At 53.0% G+C, this 25,557-nt stretch overlaps 11 protein-coding genes across 11 annotated transcripts; 5 read left to right on the top strand and 6 right to left on the bottom strand.

Annotated features, from left to right (window-relative positions):
* Nucleotides 1-247: 247 nt before the first annotated feature.
* Nucleotides 248-2,653, top strand: GSY1 (glycogen synthase; the record flags this gene model as incomplete). The annotated part of the gene is made up of 3 exons (XM_064833043.1): nucleotides 248-1,634; nucleotides 1,690-2,318; nucleotides 2,420-2,653. The coding sequence occupies 3 exons, from the start codon at nucleotides 248-250 to the stop codon at nucleotides 2,651-2,653; spliced, it is 2,250 nt and encodes a 749-aa protein (XP_064699312.1).
* A 474-nt stretch (nucleotides 2,654-3,127) lies between these two features.
* LTS14_000329 (uncharacterized protein) lies at nucleotides 3,128-4,253 on the top strand (the record flags this gene model as incomplete). Its single annotated transcript, XM_064833042.1, has 2 exons — nucleotides 3,128-4,123; nucleotides 4,233-4,253. 2 exons carry the CDS (start codon nucleotides 3,128-3,130, stop codon nucleotides 4,251-4,253), a joined length of 1,017 nt encoding a protein of 338 aa, XP_064699311.1.
* Nucleotides 4,254-4,614: 361 nt separating this feature from the next.
* LTS14_000328 (uncharacterized protein) lies at nucleotides 4,615-5,169 on the bottom strand (the record flags this gene model as incomplete). The annotated part of the gene is made up of 2 exons (XM_064833041.1): nucleotides 4,615-5,111; nucleotides 5,136-5,169. 2 exons carry the CDS (start codon nucleotides 5,167-5,169, stop codon nucleotides 4,615-4,617), a joined length of 531 nt encoding a protein of 176 aa, XP_064699310.1.
* Nucleotides 5,170-6,029: 860 nt separating this feature from the next.
* On the top strand, nucleotides 6,030-7,003 carry LTS14_000327 (uncharacterized protein; the record flags this gene model as incomplete). The annotated part of the gene is made up of 2 exons (XM_064833040.1): nucleotides 6,030-6,304; nucleotides 6,361-7,003. 2 exons carry the CDS (start codon nucleotides 6,030-6,032, stop codon nucleotides 7,001-7,003), a joined length of 918 nt encoding a protein of 305 aa, XP_064699309.1.
* A 621-nt stretch (nucleotides 7,004-7,624) lies between these two features.
* On the top strand, nucleotides 7,625-9,139 carry LTS14_000326 (uncharacterized protein; the record flags this gene model as incomplete). The annotated part of the gene is given in 2 exon segments (XM_064833039.1): nucleotides 7,625-8,093; nucleotides 8,112-9,139. The coding sequence occupies 2 exon segments, from the start codon at nucleotides 7,625-7,627 to the stop codon at nucleotides 9,137-9,139; spliced, it is 1,497 nt and encodes a 498-aa protein (XP_064699308.1).
* A 798-nt stretch (nucleotides 9,140-9,937) lies between these two features.
* On the top strand, nucleotides 9,938-13,846 carry LTS14_000325 (uncharacterized protein; the record flags this gene model as incomplete). The annotated part of the gene is made up of 1 exon (XM_064833038.1): nucleotides 9,938-13,846. The coding sequence occupies one exon, from the start codon at nucleotides 9,938-9,940 to the stop codon at nucleotides 13,844-13,846; it is 3,909 nt and encodes a 1,302-aa protein (XP_064699307.1).
* An 841-nt stretch (nucleotides 13,847-14,687) lies between these two features.
* On the bottom strand, nucleotides 14,688-15,772 carry LTS14_000324 (uncharacterized protein; the record flags this gene model as incomplete). The annotated part of the gene is made up of 4 exons (XM_064833037.1): nucleotides 14,688-15,059; nucleotides 15,115-15,370; nucleotides 15,427-15,536; nucleotides 15,662-15,772. 4 exons carry the CDS (start codon nucleotides 15,770-15,772, stop codon nucleotides 14,688-14,690), a joined length of 849 nt encoding a protein of 282 aa, XP_064699306.1.
* A 2,206-nt stretch (nucleotides 15,773-17,978) lies between these two features.
* On the bottom strand, nucleotides 17,979-19,193 carry LTS14_000323 (uncharacterized protein; the record flags this gene model as incomplete). Its single annotated transcript, XM_064833036.1, has 1 exon — nucleotides 17,979-19,193. The coding sequence occupies one exon, from the start codon at nucleotides 19,191-19,193 to the stop codon at nucleotides 17,979-17,981; it is 1,215 nt and encodes a 404-aa protein (XP_064699305.1).
* Nucleotides 19,194-19,634: 441 nt separating this feature from the next.
* Nucleotides 19,635-21,542, bottom strand: GUS1 (glutamate--tRNA ligase; the record flags this gene model as incomplete). Its single annotated transcript, XM_064833035.1, has 1 exon — nucleotides 19,635-21,542. The coding sequence occupies one exon, from the start codon at nucleotides 21,540-21,542 to the stop codon at nucleotides 19,635-19,637; it is 1,908 nt and encodes a 635-aa protein (XP_064699304.1).
* Nucleotides 21,543-21,731: 189 nt separating this feature from the next.
* LTS14_000321 (uncharacterized protein) lies at nucleotides 21,732-22,935 on the bottom strand (the record flags this gene model as incomplete). Its single annotated transcript, XM_064833034.1, has 2 exons — nucleotides 21,732-21,958; nucleotides 22,014-22,935. The coding sequence occupies 2 exons, from the start codon at nucleotides 22,933-22,935 to the stop codon at nucleotides 21,732-21,734; spliced, it is 1,149 nt and encodes a 382-aa protein (XP_064699303.1).
* A 710-nt stretch (nucleotides 22,936-23,645) lies between these two features.
* Nucleotides 23,646-24,576, bottom strand: LTS14_000320 (uncharacterized protein; the record flags this gene model as incomplete). Its single annotated transcript, XM_064833033.1, has 4 exons — nucleotides 23,646-23,656; nucleotides 23,730-24,009; nucleotides 24,131-24,309; nucleotides 24,399-24,576. 4 exons carry the CDS (start codon nucleotides 24,574-24,576, stop codon nucleotides 23,646-23,648), a joined length of 648 nt encoding a protein of 215 aa, XP_064699302.1.
* Between the last annotated feature and the right edge of the window lie 981 nt (nucleotides 24,577-25,557).

Here is a 25,557-nt window from a genome sequence, read left to right as displayed (position 1 = left end):
GTTGCTCTTCTTCCCTCGTGTGTGCTTTGCGTGAGTGTGCGTGAGTATTATTAGCAGAAGGGCGCAAGAGAAGGTATGCACAGTATATGCACAGCATATGCACACCTCCGCATTGAACAGCTCCAGCTTTCGGTGCGGAGGTGAAGCAGACGCACGAGGAAGTCGTAACTGACCAGCGAATTGGCCTGTAGCAGACAGTCTTGCTTGGGCCACCTCCGAGTATCGTACTCACACACAAACCCCCAACATGGCAGAAGCACCGAAGCGCGACGTGCGCAACCACATCCTCTTCGAGATCGCTACCGAAGTCGCCAACCGGGTGGGAGGAATCTACTCAGTGCTGAAGTCCAAAGCTCAAGTGACGACGGCAGAATATGGCTCCCAGTACACCCTCCTCGGCCCGCTCAATCGGGCTTCCGCCGCAGTGGAGGTGGAAGAGATAGCACCCAAAGACCCGGCCATGATCGCAACGATCAAGTCGATGAACGAGCGTGGCATACAGACCCTCTACGGCCGATGGCTGATTGACGGTGCGCCAAGAGTCCTGCTCTTCGACACTGGCACGGGTTACTACAAGCTGGACGAGTGGAAGGGCGATCTGTGGTCCACCGCCGGCATCCCCTCCCCACCAGACGATCACGAGACCAACGAAGCTATCGTCTTCGGCTACCTCGTCGCCTGGTTTCTGGGCGAGTATGTCTACCACGAGAAGGAGAAGGCCGTCATCGCCCAGTTCCACGAGTGGCTGGCCGGTGTTGCTCTCCCTCTCTGCCGAAGAAGGAAGATCGACGTCACCACCATCTTCACCACCCACGCCACCCTCCTCGGCCGCTACCTCTGTGCCGGATCCGTCGACTTCTACAACAACCTGCAATACTTTGATTGCGATGCCGAGGCCGGGAAGCGTGGCATCTACCACCGCTATTGCATAGAACGCAGCGCCGCCCACACCGCCGACGTCTTCACCACCGTCTCCCACATCACTGCGTACGAGAGCGAGCACCTCCTCAAGCGAAAGCCGGACGGTGTGCTCCCCAATGGTCTGAATGTGAAGAAGTTCAGCGCCACCCACGAATTTCAAAATCTGCATCAAACAAATAAAGAACGCATCAATGATTTCGTGCGCGGCCACTTTTACGGCCACAACGATTTCGATCCCGACAAGACCCTCTACATCTTCACCGCTGGCCGCTACGAATACAGGAATAAAGGAGTGGACATGTTTATCGAGTCACTCGCCCGTCTGAATCACAAAATGAAGTCCTCCGGCTCCGACATGACCGTCGTCGCCTTCCTCATCTTCCCTGCCAAAACCACCAGCTTAGCAGTCGAAGCGCTCAAAGGCCAGGCCGTGCTGAAATCCCTCCGCGACTCGATCGACCACATCAAGGAGAATGCCGGGCGGAAACTCTTCGACAAGGCCTTGGCGTGGCATGAGGGTCAAGATCCACCGGATGAGAAGGACCTCCTTACACCGCAGGACAAGATTATGCTCAGGAGACGGTTGTTTGCCATGAAGAGATATAATCTGCCGCCGATTGTGACGCACAATATGGTCAATGATAGCGAGGATCCGATCCTGAACCAGTTGAGGAGGTGTCAGATGTTCAATCATCCTAGTGATCGGGTGAAGGGTGAGTCAAGAACAATCTCGTAACTGAGCAGCCTGCTGATTTCTTCGGTGTCTAGTCGTCTTCCACCCCGAGTTCCTCTCCTCCGGCAACCCCGTCCTCCCCATGGATTACGACGACTTCGTCCGCGGCACCCACCTGGGCGTCTTCGCCTCCTACTACGAACCCTGGGGCTACACCCCCGCCGAATGCACCGTCATGGGTGTGCCATCCATCACGACCAACCTGAGTGGTTTCGGTTGCTACATGGAAGAACTGATCGAGAACGCCTCCGACTACGGCATCTACATTGTCGACCGTCGCACAAAAGGCATAGACGACAGCGTCAACCAGCTCGCAGACTACATGTTCGAATTCACCCGCAAAAGCAAACGCCAACGTATCAATCAACGTAACCGTACCGAACGACTCTCCGACTTGCTGGATTGGAAACGAATGGGCATGGAATATGTCAAGGCGCGGCAGTTGGCCTTGAGACGCGCGTACCCGGCCTCCTTTGGTGAGGACAGCGAGGAACCTGGTTACTTTGATGGGACGGAGAGTGTCAAGATTGCGCGGCCGTTGAGCGCGCCGGGCAGTCCGAGGGATCGGAGCGGGATGATGACGCCGGGGGATTTCGCCAGTTTGCAGGAGGGGAGGGAGGGGTTGAGCACGGAGGATTACATTGCTTGGAAGTTGCCTGAGGAGGTTAGTACTCTACGCCTACATCCACATCCCATGACACCTGATCGAAATTTTTTGCGGTGAGTGAGGACGATGTGCTGACGGTGTGTGTCTGCGATTTACAGGAAGAAACGGAGGATTATCCTTTCCCTCTTACGCTTAAGCAGAAGAATAAGATTACGGGTGAGCTTGAAAGTGGTGCGACGACACCTACGCTCAATGGCAATGGAACTGGTGGTGCGGGTGCAGCTGCAGGGTTGGGGATGGGTGGCATGGCGGGGATACCCGGGGTCGGGGCGACGGGAACGGCTAGTGGGAATGGTCTTGGAGTTATGGGGCAGGGGGTTTCGAAGCAGTAGAGCTGGGTGCAAGAGAGGATCTGAGCTGTGAGGGAGCGAGTAAAGAGTCAGTTGTGAGGGGCAAGAGCAGTAGGAGGGAGGGTCATGGACATGGACATGGATAAAGACACCTTCTGGAACGCAATAGCGTGGATGGTTGCGTGGGCGGAAAGGAAGCTGAAACTGTATATGCGAAAGACAAGCATCCTCGATCTTGTAGAAAGGGAGGTCGCCGTGCTGCGTTGTGATGGTGGGCATGCTCGTGCAATAGCTATCTCCTTGTTTGCATGTATGCATAGTTTTTGCTTCTAGGCCTCATCTCTCCTGCACCCCTGCCTTTGCCGCCGGATGCAGAGAGCCCTACCGCTGCAGGCTAAATTGCTGGATCCGCGCTACGGCGTGACTTGACACCTCGAGGCGGTGTTCGAGCAGTATGAGAGATGTCGAATCTCATCAGTGTCTCGTCTCACGGATCAGTGATCTGGAGGCTGGATCATGGCGACCTTCCGGCTGACACGACGGCAAAAGAGACTACTGCAGCGAGGCTCCTTGGCTATCCTCGCCTTGATCGCGATTATCACGATCTGGAACCGGCTTCGTTCCAGCGGCAGGTCTGACCTTTCACGCTTCAAAGTATCGAATGTCCGGGAGATCCTTCCCCCAAGGAAACGTGACGGCTGCCTGGCCACTTACGAAGAGGAGAATATCGTCATCATTGTCAAGACCAGCGCCTCTGGAGATCCAGGGCGGCTACAAGTACAATTACAATCATCACTCCGCTGCGTCAAAGATCTCCTCATCGTCTCGGACTTGGATGCTGTGGTAGATGGATACCAGATCCACGACGTACTACAATCCGTCGACCCGGCTATCCGAGATCATGATCCGGACTTCGACCTCTACCATGCTCAACTTACTCTTTCAGCCCAAGGTTTTACGCCCGAGCGACTCGGGGATATATTTCGAGGGAGTCCTAAAGTGGCGGTGCTGGAGAAGTATATAGCTTTACAGATGCTGCGGAGGGCCTATGAAGAGATGCCGGGACGGGCGTGGTATGTCTTTCTTCAGAGTGATACGTATCTGAACTGGGCGAATCTTGTAACTTGGTTGGAGCGGATGGAGGCGAGCCAGGGGCTCTTCATCGGCGCACCGAACGTCAAGGCCGGGATTAGATATAATGACCTTAGTAGCGGCTTCGTGCTCTCGGCCTCTGCTCTGCATGCCCTCGCTACTCAGCCGGCGGAGTTCTTCGCGGCTTGGGAGAAGCGGACGGCGCGGGAGGGAAGTGGGGATATGGTGCTCTCGCTCGCTTTGGCAGACGTCGGACTGAATGTTAGTGGTGTGTGGCCTATGCTTGGTGGGGACTCGTTATATGAGACGGCTTATGGGAGGGCAGGGGCGTGGTGCCAGCCCATCATTACTTTGCGAGGTATAGATGGGGAGCAGATGAGTGAATTGTGGGGATTGGAGAGGGAGGTGGAGCAGGCAGGGGTATGTATCGTCTTCCAAACTGTGAGGAGACGTGACGCTGAGAACATATATAGCGCCCTCTGACTTACCGAGACCGCTACCACACGTTCCTGCCGAGCGGGCTCCCCAGCGTAAAGCCAGACTGGGATAATAGCTGTCCGGGCGGGCAAGCCTATCTCATTCCGCACCCTCCTACCGCACCAGGCGACAACGAACCGGGCTACTCGATGCAGTCCTGCGGCACAGCGTGCAACGCTAGCCCGTCTTGTATGCAGTATCTGCATCGGAACGGGGAGTGCAGACTCTTCTCTTGTTTTACGCTGGGGAAAGCGAGAAGGCCGGACGACGGGAGGAGTTGGCATAGTGGCTGGAGGCTTGATAGGATTGAGGCTTGGATTGAGGAGGAGGGTGAGTGTGAGGTGGAGTGGGTGGAGCCGGACTTTGAGAATAGGATGTATGGAGGTGTAGTTTGATTAGATAGTGTTGCTCACCAACGGCTATTGTGCTGCTCGTCACTGCACGTGCGGTCTTTCAGCTCTCTCCTGCATTCCGAGCAACATCGGATACGTGAAGATCCAGTCCAAAAACCCGCCGCCGTTGACCACGACCCATTTTCTGATACCAGTCGCTGCAATCTGACCTCTGAATCTCAGATGGACGAGCGTCCGCGGTGTGCCATCAGCGTCCGTGTCAAGCTCGTGTAGCATCAGCGTCCAAGTAAACCTCGCACCATATCGATCACTCCGATATATCAACACTTCCTCTGAACTAATAGCAACCACATCGAAATAGTCCTCAACACTAAAGCCGTAATCATCAACACGATCACCGGGCTTGAGATCTTGCCAAGCGGGATTGACAGAACGAGTCGCTCGCCAGCTCTGAGGCATCCATTTCTCCCACGAAGCAGGACAGTACCAGCCTCCGCGGCCTTTGCCGAGTTGGAGCATCCATGGCCAGATCTCTGCACGTGAGGCATGCATGGTTCTGGTTTGGTCGTAGACCATTACTGCGTTGGGGAGGAGATTGTCACCTGAGAAAGGTGCGAAGTCCTGGAGCCGCGCCATGATCGTAGGAACCAGCCGCGAGAATATCCACGTGACAGGAATGCTTGGCGGTCACACAGTTCTGCGAAGTCGACAGCAGCCACCTGCGGACAATTAGCAGCAACGACTGATCGAGGTCGAAAAGATCACTTGCGGGTCTCCCGACGTCAACGCTGCACTCCAGCTGGTATCGTGACTATGAGTATATAGTAGGATGGTCCTCGTGATATTCGCACGGGAACTAGCGCGAAGACTGGCTAATATTGCTTGTATTACTTCCGGGTGCTCGTGAGGTATCTTCAGCAAAGCTCACCACGACGATGTCGCAGTCGTGAGCATCAAAGAGCTACTCGACGCTGTCATTCAAGAGACTGGATGGAAGAGGATGATAGCGATGAAATATCTTCGATATCTATGATCGTCGTTGTTAGTGGAGATCCAATACGTGAACGACAACCGAAGTTTGTCCCACTTCAACACGGCTGACACACCCGACGGGCCGCCTTCTTCCACATCACCCCTTCCAACTTCCATGAAACGTCTCGACCGTACACTTTCGCCGTAGACGCCAGCGCTGCTGCAATCTACTCGCTCTACTCTGTCTTTGCATCAAAGCTTTGCGTGACCTCGTCTGCCATGCTTAGTTTCATATATAATACCAGCCAGAACAGCGGCAAAATGGTCAGGCTGGCAGGAATTCATCTGGATATTCTATCTGGAGCAGTAGGCGCATGAAGGATATTAGTTGTGAGATGTCACGGTACAGGATCATATAAGACGACTTCCACCAGCATACTTCTTGGCTTCTGGTTCTTCAGTAACATCGCTGCCACATACTAACGCATTTCCGTTCACCACTTTCGTTTCTTCATCTCATCACGATGCTGGCTCAGACTTCCCTCCTCGCCCTGGCGGCGCTTCTCCCTTTCTCACTCGCTCAGATCTCGGACGGGTTCGAGAATGGCTGGAATAACAACACCTGGCCTATCTACGCTCCCGACTGCAACCAGGGCGGTACCGTCACGCTTGACAGCACCGTTGCCCACAGCGGCAAGAACTCGCTCAAGGTCACTGGTGGCTCGAGCGGCTACTGCGGACACATTTTCTTTGGAACCACGGCTGTCCCGACTGGCAATGTCTTTGTCAGGGCGTGGATGTAGGTTGAAGCTCGTCGTTCGATCATGATTGACACCCTCCTAACACTGTCTGCAGGCGCCACACCCTTGCTCTCGGCTCTAACCACGTTACATTCATTGTGATGCCCGACACGGGTCTTGCCGGCAAGCATCTCCGCCTTAGTGGCCAAGAACAGATCTTCGAGTACAACCGCGAGTCAGACGATGCCACTCTCCCCGACCTTTCGCCCAACGGCGTTGCCTCGTCGACAGGCTTCCCCACCGCCACATGGGAGTGCGTCGAGTACAACCTTAAGAGCGACGGCACGATCGAGACCTGGGTCAACGACCAGCTCATCAGCGGTCTTACAGTCGGCCCCGGCTTCACCAACCCGAACTCCAATGGTTGGGGCAGCGCATACAAGCCCGCCATCACCGGTGTCTACTTCGGCTGGGAATCCTACGCCGGCAGCGTCGACACTGTCTGGTACGACGACATCGCCATTGCTTCCTCCCGTATTGGTTGCTCCGCCACTGGTGGCAGCTCCGCCACTCCTGTCGGCCCTGCTTCATCGACGGGCACACCTAAGACTACTGCGCCGGCGAGCAGCTCGACGCCAGTGACTTCTGTCAAGCCAACCACCACATCTAGCCCAGCCACATCGTCCAAGCCAACCACCTCGGCGGCACCGACATCAAGCGTCCCGGCTAATTGCCAGGTCGTCTATGTTGATGTGTAGATGAAGGATGTCGGTGCTAGCGTACAAAAGTGAGGTGGGTTTCTTTCATGGCAAGCGTGCTTAGATGAACGGTTTGGACAGGTCGATGTACTTCACGGTAGATCTGCTACTGCTCTAAATAAAGCCTCCAACCAGGATTTCATCGTTGTCACTCTCCTTTCAAAGTGGTTCAGGGATTTGACGTAAGCTCAGCTTTCCACTTCGCTTAGTGGTCTGCTCTCTGAGTGGGACGTGCCCGATCGTTGTCGCTCGCACGCCTTGACAAAGCAAGTCCACGGACAAATTGTGACCCGGAGCTATTCTTCCGCGATACTCTTTGTTCTTCAGCAACATCGTTTACGCTGGCTTTGATGTGCATTCTACGTTCAAAGGGCGAAGTCAATGGCATTGTTGTCAACGATAATGGATGTCCAGGCAGTGCGCATTCACAGTGGCACAATGTATATTGTCTTTGGCGCCATGCTTTCGAATCCTGTTCTGCGATTGAGCATACGACTGAACACCAAGCGCAGGACGCTCAAGCAAGCAGAACCCCCATTGTATTGTCTTCGGGCCGGACTCAAGTAAGACAACTATTCTATCACCGATTATTCGCAGCACATCACATCGATCGCACCAGAAATGTCTCATCAGAACCTCCCATCGTGGACACCTGCACCGGAAGGCCCGAGCGATTCCACCTGTTCGACGTCTTCCTCTCGATCAGAGGGAGAGATCATGGACTGGGACTCGGAATCGAACTCGGACTCGGACTCGGACGTGGGTATAATCATCAACGATGATTCCACCCCAGAACTACCCAACCCTTCGATGGAGCACTTCAAGCAAAGATATGTCCTAATTCACCGCCTAGGTGCCGGAGATAATGGTGAGACGTATGCAGCAAATACTAAGGATCATGCTAACCGTATGCTCGGCCTGAAGCGCCTAGGCTACCCCATCAGTCTAAATACGAAGGACGTTGTAGTTGTAAAATTCTACAAGCCAAACAATCTTGAGGGCGACTTGACCAACGAGATCACGTTCATGACGGAGTCCATGAGGGGCACCCATAGCCTGCTCACCCACGCCATCGACCCCCACTACGATGGTGCGATTCAATAGTTAGCACTACCATATTGCAACGGCGGTACACTTCAGAGTTTCATCGCCAAGCATGAAGATGCAATCACCACATCTTTCATCTGGCACGTTGGGCTTCAGCTCGTGCAAGCTGCATGCTATTTGCACTTTGGCATTCGTGATCTAAACAGGATGGAAACAGTGAGAGATTGGCCGCGCGTCTATCACGCCGACACATACACATGTAACATCCTGCTCAAGGCCGATGAGGATCCAAGTCTCTTTCCGGACGTCGTCATCGCTGATTTCGGCCGAGCGAGGACATGGAAGCAGCGAACAACCAACACTCCTGCGGACGAAGAATACGATGCACTTTTCGCCAAAGACCAATTTCGTGATATTAGATGTATCGGCAGAGTCATGGATACCATGCGGGATTCGGTCGAAGAGAACAAGTGCACCTGTGTCTGGCCGAAGTGCAACGATTGCCAAGCTCAACAGGCGGCTAGCTCGTCCTATGGGGTGTTGAATCGGTGGATTGATCAGCTACTTAAAGTCAAGATGCAGACAGAATTGCGCATGACAAGCCTACTGGGCTTCTTGAAGGACTTTGTGCAAGCAGGAAATGCTGAGCTCCTGAGGACCATGCAGCCCCTGCCACTCGCTACCAGCAACTTCTTCTACTGCCGCAACCTCAAATGTGGATCCATTTTCGAGTCCTTGTCGAACTTCGAAGCTCACGACCCTCAAGCCCACCAAATCTCCCGCTTCTCTGATAACCACGAGCTATCACTCCTGACATCAGACTCTCAGCGGAATGTTATTCTGCGTGAGATCTATCGTGAGGTCACTAATACTCTGCCAGGTAGGTACATCTTGTTCGTAGAAAAGATCACGAAGAATATGACACAGGAGCTGAACAACGCTGCCCTGCTCGGTCTGTTGTGTGATGAGAAGGCCAGGGCCGCGGCTATGGATAAACAGCTAGACTTGTTGCTGATACTCAAGGCATATCAGACCGGCGGGACCTGCGACGTTACCAGTCGCGCTCAAGGCTGCGTACAAGGCAGATGAACGAAGCAACAGCTCTGAGATTTTTAGTCAGCGTGCGCAGAATAGCATGATAATCTATCTTACCCCTGTCCCGGTTGACTTACCATGCATCGGTCGCAAGGACAGAGAGACATGTTGTCAGCAGTGTGCATCCTGATGGCGCAGTAGAACTACGAAGACGTAGCTTATACACGCAAACATCGCCCTTCGCTGTGCGGCCAGAGATATAGATCCCTTTGAAGACGTGTTCCAATCCGATGGAGCTGCTGTTGCTTCCATGGCTCTTCCTACCAGACAGAGCTTACATGGCGGCACATCGTCCTCCTTGGTAGCGTTGAGCGGATCCACCGCGTTTAGAGAATTGCTCAGAGACCTGGAAGAACTGCTGATAATTGTGGAGGGTCCCTTTCTGAGAGATGTCTTGCATATGTACACAATCATCGGCCTGAGCACCGCTGGATATACAAGCGGCGCGGAAGAATAGTCTTTTGACCCCAGCGAGCTGCTGTCGACCATGGAGAGTCTCTCTCAGAGACAGAACTTTCATGTACACATGTCATCCTTTTCAGCACCTCCAGAGACATCTAAGCTGGTCCATTTCATATTGATTAGGCTGGGAAATAGCAATGGCGCTAATGCAGGAACCCGAGCCACCGAGCCGCCGATCTGCGACCAGGGCCCCGCAAACAAACATTGGTTGCTAGCGAAGCTCTTACAGCAGGGCGACATTGAAGTTTTCGATGCATCTCTCTCACGAAAGCTATCGCTTGATACATCAAGACGTCCTCCCGGCCACATTCTTCGGTCGTTCCAGCGGAGATGGGTGCGCCACTGATGCCGCCGAGATTTCCCTGTTGGTGCCAGGCCACATACTCATGGGGAGGAGAGACCAAGAAAGACCTCGGATTCATCGAGGGTGACCTCATAGAGGCACTCAATGCCGGTGACGGATCGTGGTGGATGGGACGATTACGAAGAGATCCTCGAGCTATCGGGCTCTTTCCAAGCAATTTTGTGAAAGTATTAGACGAGAGCTTTCAACCCGGGCATGCGAGTCGCAATCCATCGCCATTACCGGCACAATCAAAGGCATCCCCGAGTCCGGCGAAGACGAAAAGTGTGTTCAGGCGGCCGTTCGATGCGTACGGAACTATTGGTGCGAGCGGGAGTCCTGGTACGAGAGACAGCACATCGGATAGTGATCGCGAGAAGAGGAAAGAGAAGAGCAAGTTCCGACCCTACTCAAGCATGAAGACAACACAAGCGCCATCTCCGGCGCCTATGAAGCCACTTCAACAGCAAGAAGGGCCACGTATACCGGCACCACCTCCTCGAGGCCACTCGAGAAGGCCGTCTCGTGCGCCCTCTGCCTCTCCGACGCCGACGCCAGGTTATAGCCAGCCACCGGCCAATTCGATGTCGCGAGCGGCTTCTCCGCAACCGAGCTATCGCGCTCCATCGCCGATGCCATCACGCAGTCCATCACCACTTCCCCAAACCTACCATGATGGCTCCGCATACCCTCAGCTATTGCCATCGTCGAGGGGCCCGTCTCCAAACCCATATCAGCAACAGGACAATTACTATGGGTCGAGAGCACCATCTCCAGCACCTTCTTTTGGATATCAACCATCCTATCGTGCGCCATCGCCCCAGCCGTACGAAGAAGATCTGGGATCGTCGCCACCTCCACCTCCTCCACCAGCGCATCGTGTAGCGTACCAGCAAAGCAGAGCGCCATCGGCGGTGCAAGATTATCAGCACGGCGAGTACGACCGAGGTATGAGCAGGACCCCCGTACCGCCTTCTCCTAGTGGAGATGGAGGTAGTCATATGACACCTTCGCCACTGAGAGATGCTATGAACGATGTCATGTCATCATTGCACGACATGAGCATGTACGGCGAGACCATCGATGAATACCAGGAGCAGCAGTCGCATCAGCCGTCGATGGCTAGTAAAGTATGGTCTCCGGCCGAGTTCGATCTCGTACGCACACGATCGCAGCAGCAGCATGGCCGCGCGCAATCATCGCTGGGCTTTGCTCAATATAACGAGCAGGAGACATCATTGCCGCCTTCGCGAGAGGGGCTACCGGAACTAAGCAACTACGTTCAACGCATGGAACATCAACTTCGGCACACACAATCTACCATCTCCCACGTTAGCACAGGCCCACCCGCATTACCGTTGAAAGGCGCACAATATGCACCAGGCCGGTCACGTCCAACGACTGCTGGTAGTAGCTCGAGCCATGGCTCAGGTGACTGCGCCCTGAACTCACTCAGAAGTCAGCCACCAGTCCTGAAGCATCAACGCTCAGCATACGAGCTCGGCCGTGAACGCCTGAACCGCACCTACACCACAAAAACCAACGCGACGAACTCCACAGAGTCTTCCTCGGCTACACAAAGCAGCACAAGCACGGCAATGACTAGTCGGAGTATCATGTCTGGATATTCAGCTGGCGGCTTCAGCGCCACGAGCGCAGGCAGTCTAGCTCGGAGGAAGTTCGGTCTAGGTAGCCAACGAGGACAACGCCCGAAGTCTTCGTACGAGGTACGACAGGCCGGCGACACAAATTCCAGCTCTCGTAGCAATGCCGCAAGCGAGTACACTGGAGGCTCTGGGCCGAGTTTCCATGAAAGTCATGCTTCTGGGAATCAGCCTCTTACAACACCCACTGCAGACTGGACGAAAGATCCGGTGGAATCAGCAGGTATACTCGGTGGCCTGAGTGCTCCGAAAGCAGCGCGAAAGTCGGGCTTCTTCAAGAAGATGATTGAGTCTGCGAAGACATCTGCACGCACCGGCGCAGCAACTGCTCGTACCACACTTGGTAGTGCAAGTGGAAGTAGACCGGGCAGTAGAGCCGGCAGTCCAACAAAGAGTCTTATGGCAGGCATGGGTCCGACTGTGGTCGCCCCAGGCATTGGCTCGAGGCCGGGCTCGGCATTCGGTGGTGGGAATGCCGCTAGAGATATGGGCCTAGGTGGTGGCGGAGAGTGGATGCAAGTTCGCCGCGATATCAACCGGTCCAACTCACTGAGCCGCCGAGAACGGGAAGAGCGCATGGAACGATCAGACTTGCTCGGCTTACCCGCCATAAATCCAGTCGACGCCCTCCACGAGATAATAGAAGGCGATGAAGGTTTGGATGGCTTATGTATCAGCGACCCAAGCGACTTCCACACGACAACCCTTGCACTAGTAGACAAGAGCACCCGCTTCATCCAAAGCATACCGCCAATGGTCACTGCAGCTGCGCTGGCGCAGAGCTACATATGCCGCCCTCATCGATCGGATGTGCAACGTCTACGCGCGATCTTTACATGGGTTTCAGAGCGCATTACATGGGAAGAAGACTACCAAGGCGAAGTGGATACTCGCCGTACTATCTCCAGCAAGCGCGGCTCGAGCCAAGAGATCGCTGTCCTGGTCAGGGAGATGTGTACGGCTGTTGGCCTATTCGCGGAAGAAATCCAAGGGTACCTCAAAGCACCGGGCGAGATCCTGGATCTGGACACAGTGCAGCATGCCAATCACTGGTGGAACGCCGTCATCGTTGATAGTGAGTGGCGCGTTATGGACTGCTCGCTCGCAAATCCAACCAACCCACGACGAAATGCGTATACCAGCGCAAACTCACAAGTGGCAGAGTCATGGTATTTCCTTGCTAGACCTAGTCAGATATGCTACACGCATATCCCGCTTCTGACGGAGCAGCAGCATATGGTGCCTCCGGTGAACGTAGAGGTACTGATCAATCTGCCGTGCGCAACACCGGCTTATCATAAGCACGAACTGGAGCTTGCGGACTTCAATACTTCTGCTCTGCATCTGGAGAATCTGGATATGACACAGATTCATATCACCGTCCCAGAGGATGTCGAATGCGTTGCTGAGACAGAAGCAAGAGCTTTCGCGCAGGACGCCGATGGAGATTGCTTCGAGAGCGGCGACGTGACGATCAAGAAAGCCTTCGCGCAAGCGGAATGGTGTGCAGGACGTAAACACTTCACTATCAAAGCCGTGCTGCCAAGCGACGAAGGCCAAGCGACCCTCAAAATCTACGCTGGCAAGCGAGGCCTCATGCACTCAGCAAAAGACAACCCGCATGCTCTGGCTCTGGCTCTACCGTTAACGCATACGGGACAGAATCCTTCATACGACTTTCACATCCGCCACCCAACACCCCACGCCCAACGCCACGACCTCTACGTCGTACAACCTCAGTGTGGAAAGTTAACCCTGAATAACACCTTCGTCTTCTGCATCCGCCAGCATCCTTCCAGCCTGTCGAGGTTCACGCCCGATACTTGGGGTACCAACACCACAGGCCGTCCCGCGTCACCGTCAAACAATCAACCTTTTGCCCGTCCAGGCAGCGCAATGAGTATGGTGTCCGCCTTTTCCGCCTCCGTCTCCCACGCCGGCTCGAACAGCGACTACAGCTCTTCGTCGTCCAACAACAATGATCAGCCAGGCGGTATGACAGCCGCACAGTCTAAGCCAGCTAAACTAGCCATCCAGACACCCAGCCAGAAGATCATCCGATTGACGAGAAAGATGGACCACGTCTCTCGACCCGGAGGAGGCGAAGATGATGGATTGACGACGAGTTGGGAAACTGTGATCAAGATTGGGGAGAGGGGGACTTGGAGGGGCTTGGTGCTTGCGGATAGGAGTGCGAGGTGGTGTGTCTTTGCTGAGTGGGAGTGCTCTTGAGTGAAGCTTCGTGGAGTACTTTGGAACGGAGCACTGTATGATATGATATAACATGGTGTTTTTACGATGATAGGGATATATGGTGTAGAGTATAGATCCTGAGCTAGTATATGGTAGCTTCTTTCCAGCAAGCCATGCGCATGGGATAGGCACCAACATCTCTCTGCTGCCTGTAAATTCATTAGTTCCTTGACGCCCTTGTGCATCGCCATTCAGTCAGTAAGCAAGCGCATACTGCGAGGACTTATGCTCTCAAGATGTCTCTAATTTTCTACTGGCCATCATTGACAAAGCATGACATTATACAGGTGAGGTCAATGCAGCGGCAGGTCTTGTGACTGACTCGATCAAGTCCGGTGGACGAATCTGGTTTCGATTTACTCAATGATAGATGATTCAGCAATCTATGTATAAGCGATATACAAGAATAAGCAAGTCATTAGTACCAAGATCCCAGATCAGAACGCGATTACAACCTTTCGAAACCGTGTACCCTCCCTTCCATCTTTTGTCCACCTACCAGTGGACGCCATAAATCAAATGGTTCTTGATAGTCACCAGCACAGATAATATCATGGTACTGGACTGCTCTGCTTGTCTACGTTGACGGGGAGGGCACCAATGTATCTCCCGACTGAGGCGCACGCCTATAGCCGCTAGAATTTTCGATATTCTGCATCTGCACTGGCATAGGAAGATGACCCTCTTCGCCAGTGGCAGTAGAGGGCAAAGAAGTAATCTCCTGGTCGTGCGGATGCGCGTTCTGGACAGCTACCACCTCTGGCTGCTCGGCAGTTGCAGTGGTCCCGTCAGCGTGTACGACCTTCCGCTTTTTCATGACCTACATGTATCGCTTCCTGCCGTGGCGCTCGGACGGTGCTTGTGCCTCCCAGTCCTTGTCGCCACGAAGGAATTTGAATACACGCATGTGGACCGGACGGAGACCGCTAACCTCGTGATCAGAGTCTTGATCCATGACGGCGGAATTGTACTTGAGAGCCTTGAGAATTTGGTGGTAGATCATGCTCATGATGCCACCAGCTAGTGGTGCGATCCAGTAGATCCAATGGTTTGCCGGGAACTTGCCTGCGACTGCAGCAGGGCCTAAGGAACGTGCGGGGTTCAGAGAGCATCCGGTCCACGGAACAAGGAAAACGTGCAGGACGAAGAGGGTGAGGCCTATACCAACAGGCGCGAGGTATGTTGCACGATGCTGTAAAAGTGGGTCAAATTCCGCACGTTTAGCATTTCGCATGGTGCTATTATACCTTTTCGACGGCCAGCATCAGTACTGCGAAGACCAGGACACTAGTTCCCAGGAACTCAAGAAGGGCACCTTGTGCCTGGGTGACCTGATCAGAGATGGTCGTGTTGACTATATCGATGCCGAAAGTGCCAGTCGGGGTGAGACCAAGGACAAGTGCGGATGCGATGATGCCACCGAGTAGCTGAGCGATCAACAGGAAGAATGCACGAGAGGTGGTGAGCACACCATTGAGCCAAAGCGCCAAGGTGATGGCCGGGCTATCGATAAGTCAGTGGACATTTCGCAAAGGCACAAGCGCTGTACCACGACTCACTTGAAGAGTCCTCCCGTAATGCGATAGAACATCCAGGCCGTCACCAGGAGGGAGAGGCCGAACGCAGTTGCAATCATCATGATAGTCTGCGAATCGAGCGGTGCGTTCGTCTGTGTTTGAGTAGCAGTCCTCGCGAGGTTCGCTGTCTTTGCAGCACCTTCAGCCCGTTGTCAAGGACGTCAGAACATTTGTCCCCACTCCCCATCGAGCAGCTCGTTAGGGTTTCGACACTCACGATGAACAGGAACATGGCGGTGCCGACCATCTCACCGATCGCGGCCATACTGTGCGTCTTGACCTGCTCATTATTTGCCCGCAGGGACAGTCCCTGAAATCGTTTGCCCATGGCGAAGATACTGGTGTATCCCTGGCTGGCAGGGGTGCTGATACAAAGGCCCTGGTCGGAATCGGGAGGGAGTAAGGCACGCAGCTTATACGCAAGAGCTATGCGAGCGACGATCAAGTGACGCCTGTGCACCTTCCCTCATTTGCCTTGCACACAACGCATTCAATAATTGTGAGCCTGATCGAGGACACGCTATCGTTGAATCGACCGCGTTAGACAAGCGTTGTGACGCAAGGTCCAGACCTTCGTCAGCCATCGTGCGCTGCACGCTCCGTACGAAGCTGGTCCAAAGGCCACCAAGGAACCATGATGGGAGTCTTGAGCATATCTCTTGCCCAATCCACGATTTCAATCGTCCGAGCTCTTCCGATGGTTCGGTTCGTGAACGGTAAGCCACATCTTTAGTCGAACCTACATCCACGTGACTAGCTGTCAAGCCACTCACGAGCTCTATCGTCCTTCCAGCTGGAGGAGGGGCTGCTGTAGTAGTGATATAAAAGTACCGAGACATCAAGAGTAATTCTCCGCGGCAATTTCTGTTAAGCTCGGCGATCAGGGCCAGTATACCGGTATACAAGACGACAGCCACATCGATGGCTGAGACCAAGTCCAGAGACTGGGATTGGCTTCGGAGAATAAGTGGTTTGTGTTGGCGCCACGCACGAACGCTCGGAAATATAGATTGTGTGAACTATAGCAGCTTATAGCATGATTTACACAGGCAACCTTAAGGAAGCTTTTACAATTCGGAGATTTGTGATCGCGTTTGGTGCTCGGTCGCTGTCGTGGTCGATTCCTGGGGTCGGGGTGGGGTTACAGGCTCGGTGCGAGAATTCATTGCTCGAGCATTCAATGCGCATCACGAGGCCCGAACTCCTGTCCTGTCCAGGCGTATGTACAATCTTTCAAGATAATACCCAGCATCCTCATGTCTCGTCCTCAGCCAGGCGGCCTCGGCGCTCGTAAGATACTGAATATGATCGCACTTACATCCCACCTCCCTCGCCGGATTGGATGTGGGTCTCTTCGTGGCACAAGTGAAGTCCAGTATCCAATAATGACTGGCTCCATCTACTTATAGGCGACAAGAGTAGAACCCTTCCTTCCCAGTCGTTCACTTCAATGTCAATATATCCCATCTATCCTCCTCGAAATCGCCAGGCTCCCACCCACTGTCACTCAACCACGATCCAGGTTTGTCGTAATTTTCGAGGTATACCTCCCCCACATACAAGAAATGATGGTTAGGACGGAGATGCGGGTGCTTGGTAACCACCTTCCGCAAGACCACTGGCAATGAAACATCAGGAGTGACCGGGATTCCGAGATCATCTGACGAATGCGACATGGTCTCCATTGATGTTCTCGGGGTTGACCTAGACCAAACAGATGGTAATAAAGAGCGATGTTCAATCCGTGTTGCACTCCGAGATCGACTTCGACTGCTATGCGAGGTCGCTCGCGACGGGATGGACAAGAACGAAGAGCGCTTCGTGGAGAACACAGCATTTCGGGAATGCTCGTGCGGACCGTGAGACTGTGCCTGAGACTCAATGTTCAAGACTGGAGAAGACTGCCCACTCGGCGGCGTACTGCGAGCTTGACTGCGTCTGTTTCGGGACATCTGCGCAGAGGGCAATCGAAGTGCATATATCCTGTCACCCACTTGGGCCTCCTGATACACGATTCTTAGCTGGCCACTTTCGGTTAAGGCGATGCGCATGCAGTTGCGCTCTAGTCGTTGGAGGCCGTCTTCAAGCATTCTATGTTCGATGGCAAAGTCTGTGCCGCACATGGGCTTCGATTGTTGCACAATATCTAGACAGTGCTCCCCAAGTGTTCTACCATCTACGAACAGCTTTCCATTGGTTCTGAGCCAACCTGGCAGTGAGACCGAGTCTTCGTGGCCACTGTCACTCAGACAGCCTTGGAGTAGCGTTGCAGAAGCGATAGGATACGCTGGCGAATGGACCTTAGCCGTACAACTCGGCAGCCCACATTCGTGCGGTTGTATTCCAGCACGGAGGGTCAGTGCCCGCCACAAACTTTGCCAGAAAAGGTCTTGTGGGAGCACTTTTGAACCTCGAAGCTTAGACTTCTTCTTTGTGCTGGCATACGGATATCTTGCGGTTTTGCGATTGTCTTTGACCGATGCGGTGATGGCTCGAATTTTGTCCAATCTGACACCTCGCATGCTCAAGTCGTCTTAGTCATCCTTGACTCGATCAGTTTTAGCAACCCGGCCACGTGCAAGAGAGCCGTCTGCATTGGACTGTACCAAGTTCCAGATCCAAGAAGGATAAATGCTCTCCGTGTTACTCCAGTCTGGTGTCCAGCTGTTGGTGATGAATCGTGCAGTATGCTTAGAACCAGGTGGCGTATGGCGGTTCAACAAGAGCACGTCAACGTAGCCATGCTCAATCAATGCTCTGGTCATGTCTCGGAAGACAACTGCCTCGTCGTCGCCGTAGCTTGGGAATGGGATAAGCGCCTCACCATCGTGAGCTAATGACCTCAAAGCGTAGATCTTGTCTCGTTTGTCTGTTGCTTGTGAGTGGTGACTTTCCAGCAGTGTGCCGAGTAGTGTCATCCTCCTCGCCGATGACACGGACTCGCGGAATTTGCGTATGCCGTCTATGGTTCCTTGTTTGTCTTGGAGTATCAGCCTCATATCAGACAGGTCGTTGGGATCGCCCAGAGCCTTCATTAAACTGTCGAAGTCTACGCTTTCCTCTCCGCACCAAAATGTTACAGAGCGCGCCATACTGATTTCTTGTATGATCCACACTCGTTGCCAGTATGGACGATCCAAGATGTTATGGACAGCCTGCTGTGTGGGTCCAAGTGAGTCTTCTTGATGATGCTTCAAGTGTCGTATTCTGAAGCGCTCCTTCATACTACGTGGTGCAGAGCCTGTCGAGGGGTCACTCAGGTACTTCATGCCAGCAGCAGAATTGTCATATGCTGGCCCGAGCCACGCATAAACCCCAATAGCCATCTGGTATATGGCACCCATCATTCTGATTTGCTGCGCTTTCTCTCGTTTGTCGAATTGCTGAATACAGAGAGCATCGATCCATATTCTGTAAATCTTTTCCGTGCGCAGTCGAACGAGTGCAGCATGGAGTTCGGGCCTAACCTTAAGTTCAACACCACTGACTCTGATCTTCTTCTCTGGTGCTGCTGTACCTTGACGATACGATAGCGCATAGTAGCCGTCCTTGGATTTATTTGGTGAGATGCGTTCGAGGCTGCACACTATGGTGGACGATGTGTGGAAGATGCGAGGTTCGTGAATGACCAAGATCCGGGTTTCTTCATCACTATTCAGTACGACTTGTCGATACAATGCTGCCAGTCCCGAGACATCCCCACCAATGCCAGCAGACCGCAGTTCCTCTTCCTGGTCTGGATACAACATGCTAGAAAGCCCAAGATGCGTCAGACTTCAAGAGTAATTAAGACTTGAGTCGAAAAGGAAGAGACGAAGCCGTCGATGTAAGACCACCGCGACGACAATCACTTATCACATCATGTTGGCTGGTTCTGAGAGTCGGCCAGGGAAACAGTAATTCGCGAAAGGCCACAACGCCTGAATCCCATCTTGTAGGGTCAGCTTGTACTATGATTGGTCAGAGCCGGCATGTTGTGGCGCAACAACGCAGGATGCAGCTGAAACTCATCACTGCTCTAAGGCTCGAGAAACTGATAGAAAGGCTGCGTGCCGTCTTTGCCACGCAAACATTTTGTTGGACTCTCTGCTCAGCCTGGCCGTCGCCATCAGCTTCGGTGGCCACGAGGCATTTTCGCTGTAGCCTGAAACCGCATGCGATGATCACAATCACTCCACCATTTCAATAACTCACATCTTCTTCCCGGTCGGAATATTGAATGCCATGACACTCTCACCATGCTTGAAAGCCCGATCGATTCTAAAGAAGCCCTTCCGATCAAACTGCACGATTGCATCCTCCTTCAGCTCCGCCACATTGCAATCAGCCAGCGCCTCGGTCTTGAACTCGGTGTCGTGGCTCAAGATATCTTCCAGCGAGTCCTCCGGGTCCGGTTTGTCTTTCGTGATCAGGTAGTCGAAATCGTACAGCGTGACAGGCACAAGCTCCTGATCTGTCGAGAGCCAAGTGATCTTCTTGCTGGTCTTCTTCACATCACCTTGAAGACGGAGTTCGAGCTCGAGCTTGGTCACGGTACGTGAGTCTGCGCCTGCTACTGAAGCCGCCATGTTGAGTGGGTTGAGCGAGTAGTGCTTCTTGCGGACAATAGCATTGCCCCAGTTCATCAAGGTGATTTCTTCATCGTCCGCAAAGCTCTGAGCATCGGCTTGATCAAGGATAATGTTCTTGCTGAACACGACCTTCTTCTTGCCCACGTCAGCATTTTTGGCATGAAGCTCTCTCTCCTCCGTACGAGCTGCTTCTGGAGCACCAGCTATAGTGCACTTGACATGATTCAACTTCTCAACAGCGGTGTAGCGGCCAGCGACAGGGTCGATGTACTTCTTGTTCGTAGCCCAGAAAGATGTCCAGTCCTGAAAGTTGATGTTCTTGCTTGGACCCTGCTTGAGGATAAACTCCTGGAGAGCCGGGATGGTCATACCACGTCTTCGGATGCCTCTGACTGTGGCCATACGAGGATCGTCCCAGCCCCACACGATACCGGAATCGACCAACTTGGTAAGCTTGCGCTTTGACAGTAATGTGCGGATGAAGTTCATGCGTGAGAAATTCCAGTTGTATACGCCTCGTAGGTTGAGTACTTGGATGAACCACTGGTACTGCGGGTCTCGGTCATTGTACTCGGTCGTCCTGAGAGCGTGGGTGATGCCTTCGACTGAGTCGACAACAGGGCAGGCAAAGTCGTACGTGGGATATATCTTCCATGTGCTGCCCGTGCGGTGATGTGGCTCGGGGTTGCAGCGATAGATGACAGGATCTCGCATGGCGCCATTGTTACTGCTCATATCCATCTTGGCGCGGATGAACCATTTCGTGCCCTCCTCACTGCCTGACTTCATCTCCTCAAAGTGAGCCAGGCTGTCCTCGACAGAAGCATTGCGATGAGAACTTTCGATGCGCTTTTCGCGCTCGTCACGGAGTTGCTCCTGCGGAGTGTTGTCGGCGTAGGCATGGCCATCCTTGATCATCTGCACACAGCGATCGTACAAATCCTGGAAGTAGTCGCTAGTGTAGGTAACCTTATCAGGCCTGACACCCAGAAGTTCGCAGTCCTTGACGATCGAGTCTTGATACTCTTGCTTTTCTTTGCTGGGATTTGTATCATCGAAGCGCAAGATCATCGTGCCCTTGTACTTTTTGTGTGCGAAGTACTCGTTGAGCAGGGCAGCCTTAGCATGGCCAATGTGAAGGTAGCCAGACGGCTCTGGTGGGAACCTAGTGACTACACCCCTTTCAGTGCCTTGTAGACCAATGTCGTAGCTCGCACCTTCGTCAACCGTTTTCTCGGTTGGCTTGGCTTGTTCGATGCTTGGGTTCTCGGTCTCGGCAATGAAGCTGAACCATCGCCATACACTGACGAGAGCTCCACCTTTGATGTATCCGAACGCGATCCGATTGCTTCTCAGTGCCTTCCATACTGTCAGATCTGCATCTGTCAGACTATAGCCAACGATATATGATCGAAGGGTGAGATGATTGTCAAGCTCGGTCAATGGCTGCTGAACTTTCTTGAGGTCGAGTGGCTCAAAGGCCTTGGACCGCTCTTGCCACTCATGGATTTGGGCTTGGTGGGCCATCATGTACGATTGAAAGAGGAAGAGCAAATATGTTTCACAATCGAGCAACGAATTGAGTCAACTTTTTGTGGTGGCGTCAAAAAGTGGGGGCCTGAGTCAGCACGTTTTGGTCAAAATCATGCTAGGGGAGGATGTTCGACATCTCTTCCGGTCATAGAGATAAGATTGGATCAAAACAGATACCCGGGACTATGTATACGTGTAGCATAAGAGCTCACCCTCTACATCCATGACCTCTGCGACTCTAACCTTGGGAGCAAGTCCTTGCATATTGATCTCATCCTCCAAGCTAGACATCTCCGTTGAGTGTCTGTGCTTGTGCCCCCCATATGATACCAGACCATATCCTGGCTGCCGCTGCTGCCATAGCCACCACAATCGGTCAAGCTGAGTGTGATGGAGGAAGAACAGCGGATCTATGGTCTTTGTCAGTAGACTCAGCATGGATAGGCCAGGATCTGCGAGACCTACCATATGGAGCAGTGAAAGTCTCAAAGTCACCTCCGATACCAAAGGGTATTGCATCGTGTACGCGGCTTTCCATAAGCTTGACGAAACTTTCGTAATCGCCGAGACTGAGCACTTCTTTGATGGACTCCGGACTAACATCATGACCATCGATATGGCCTAGCTTGCCTTCCTGGTCACGAAAGCCTCGAGACAGGCAGTGAGGATTATACTTGACATCATAGTAGTCTGCCATGATCCCCACGAATGGACCATCAACCAAGCATCGTCCTGTTCGTCCAATGCTAATCTCACCACCCACCTCACCATCGCCACCAAATCCGCTTTCGGGATCGAAGACTGGACTGAGCTCTAGCGCATCGCTGTCAAGCGTCCAGTCCCAGTACACTAAGCTGCCTTGGTAGCCGCAAGTATCTCGAAGCGTAGACTCGTATATATGTAAGAAGTATCGATGCCATGGCAAGAAAGGTGCACTATTATGCGTGTAGTAGCCTACATGGCTATGTATCCACGGAAAGTCATCGTAGGATGTCCTGTTGCTGTCTGGCACGAGGATGGACGGTTGAGACCGTAGGCATAGCACGGCTGAGATGTAGCTCCGCTGTTCGTCCTGTGACAGTGTGCGCCATTCGCGTCGTGGCAGACATCGTGGAGATGTTGCGTTTGATTGCTCGCTATCGTCTCCCGGCAGTCCGATATTGTCTGTGCCATTGGCTCCGTCTCTCGAAAGCCCGTATGCGTAGTATGCCGAAGCTGCCAGCAGTGGTATCAAGATGGTAACTGCCAGCAATATCGCGAGTGTTCGCCTGCTCTTACTGCCACTTCTTCTTGTGATGGCAGGTCTCGGGCTGCCTGGGGATTTCAATTCCTCCTCGTCTGCTGCGACCACCTCATACTGCCGTCTCTTGCTATCGAACGGCCACATCGTCCTGTCCTCACATAGTCGTGCAACGCCACAACAGCCTCTCCACTACGTGATCGATTATATCGATGAAAGAGAAGAACATCACTTACTTGCAGTCTACATGTACTAGCTCAAGCCATTTTGACAATGCAGTATTCCAGGCACGGTGTCGTCGAGCTCAGGCAGGACGAACCAATCAACTGCCAAGCATACAGCATGCGGAGCGCCACAATCGACAAGCTTCAGCCAAGAAGTGACATGCACGTTTGCTTCTTCGGCGACCATAACTATACATATATGGGTACTTCGTAGACACTATCACTGAGGGATTTGCTTATGCGGGCACACCTAGCCTAGTGACTTGTACTTCTGAGTAATCTCTACGTAGCTTCACAATGCACAAACGACTTGATGGCGGAAGGAGTACTTCCAAAGGCTCCAAAGCAGACTCGCTGTCTCGTGACCATGTCTATGAGCAGATGAGGTGGCTTCAAATCCATCATGGATACAACGCGTCGTCAAATCGGATCATCTGCAGATGACGCTGGGCTTGACAACAGCCTCTCTGCTCCCTACCATTGTTGTTCGCCTGAGTACGGAGTCCAACGAACCCGGCTGGATATATGCGATGAAATCTGATCGCTGGTGGGGCCCACACGGATAGAGTGGGCGTGCTGTGCTTTTCGAAATATCTATAGTGCTGAAGCTGCGCGAACAGATGTGTACCTCGACTACACATATCCTATAAAACTCTGTCAGCACCCATCCTCACACCAAGACCTGCACGGGAACCAGAACATTTTGGAGGCACTTACCTTTCCGCCCTCCAGTGAAGAACTGCCTCACAACAAAGACCTGCAGACCCGCCATCGCAACCATCAATCCACTCTCCAACAAGCTGAAATTGAAGATCCTCCTCTCTGTACTCCTCACCGTGCTGAAGTTCCTGTTCTCTCGGGTACGGAAATACTTCTGCTGCCTGGTAAGGGTAGAGACCTGACCAGAGAGCTTGATGACAGTCTCTTCTACGCCGGAGAGCTGTTCAGGTGAAGCACCGGCTTTCTGTGGAAGGGAGGAGCGGGGTTCGTTTTCCACCTGTGCAGTAGATTAGAGCTAGTTCTGAAGCGAGAGTCATGCGGATGTCGAGGTGAGTATCGCGGTGGTGGGTGCAATGCCTCCAATGAGCAGGGTTGGCGTGAAAGGAGTCAGAACGTACAGTAATCTCAAAATCCACCAACTTGTCCGTAAAAGTCGAGACAGTATTGTCAAAGCAGAACCGATACTCTCCAACATCATTGGCCGTGAACACAAAGTCACCTTGACGTTCCTTCTCCCCTTCCATGATCACGATCTCTTTACCAGGCTCCTTTCCAGGGCCAAAGACTTTGTAGTCGACTGCAGCACAAGCGTAAGTCAGTGATTATCCATGTTGACACACCCTTGGTGAATGACCATGAGGGGATTGGTGTATAATATTTCCGTACTGTCAAAAGACCCTCCTGATTGCACAGCAAAGTAGAAGGCTATCTTCTGTCCCGCTTGGTCGATATGGGTGTAAAAACATTCTTTCTCGTTCGGCACCAGCTTGTATGTCAATGCCGTCGCTGTTACATTTGCTACCAGGAGACTGAGGAGGGTGAGGAGGGTGGTGGTGGAGAACATGTTGGCGGTGTTTGGTGTGAGTGTATAGACAGTGTCGCAATGCTGGGTTGTAATGTGTGGACACGCCACGCAACATGTGAAGAGCAGGGGAGGAGGACCCTGAGTGAATGTGATTGGATCGCCATTTCAGCTGCATGTACGACACCGAGCCACGTCGCCATGAAGGCCAATATGTCAACAACACATAGATCGACTTGAACAGGGGACTAATGCTTCAATGAAGACGTCTTCCTGCATCCATCACCTTTGGAAGCTACAGCTTAGCCCGAGATATCCTACAGCACACTTCCTGGAATACGGATTTCTTCTCCGCTTTGGACGATATGGTTCAATGCTTGAAGGTCCCCTATGTCCGCATCAGATCGCATCTATTAGCATCGGCGTACCTCGACCAGAAGCCACACACTGTAGCATTGAAACAATGGCCATGATGGCCCCTTCATCCGCTATTGATAGTGCGCCAATGCACGCATAGCCAAGTCAAGCACTTGCGGTGTCGATACGTCCAGCAACACGATATTGCTGGTGCAAGGTCTGGTAAGCATGGTAAGCCGTGAGTGGGTGAGTTTTCCTCAGTCCAATCTCGAGCCTATCATAGCTGCTGCAATGATCATGACGCGAACTCTGTTCTCAATTCGAGCACGCGCCACGGAGCATATATGAGCAACGCAGTCCTGGAAGTCCACACTCACTTCACAATCCTCTGAGTTCCTATCACAACTGCAGTACCACTCCACCAACGATAGCCGCAAACATGGGTGTCGACTCACTTACCCCAGAAGCTCTCCAGTACAGAGACAACATCATCTTCTACTTCGACCTAGTCCTCATCGCAGCAACCCTGGTCTCATACCCGATGATCGCGCTATACCTTTTTCTGAGATATACGACAACGCACAATCGGCTCTACATCCTCCTGGAAGCTTTTCTGTCCTTGGTGGGATTCTTCGCTGTCTTCACTAGCCGCTTCTTCCTCATCTA

Source organism: Recurvomyces mirabilis (assembly GCF_035927965.1).
Source record: "Recurvomyces mirabilis strain CCFEE 5264 chromosome Unknown scaffold_1, whole genome shotgun sequence".
NCBI lineage: Eukaryota > Fungi > Ascomycota > Dothideomycetes > Mycosphaerellales > Teratosphaeriaceae > Recurvomyces > Recurvomyces mirabilis.
Note: the sequence above shows the minus strand (reverse complement) of the source record. Positions and strands in the feature narration are given on the sequence as shown.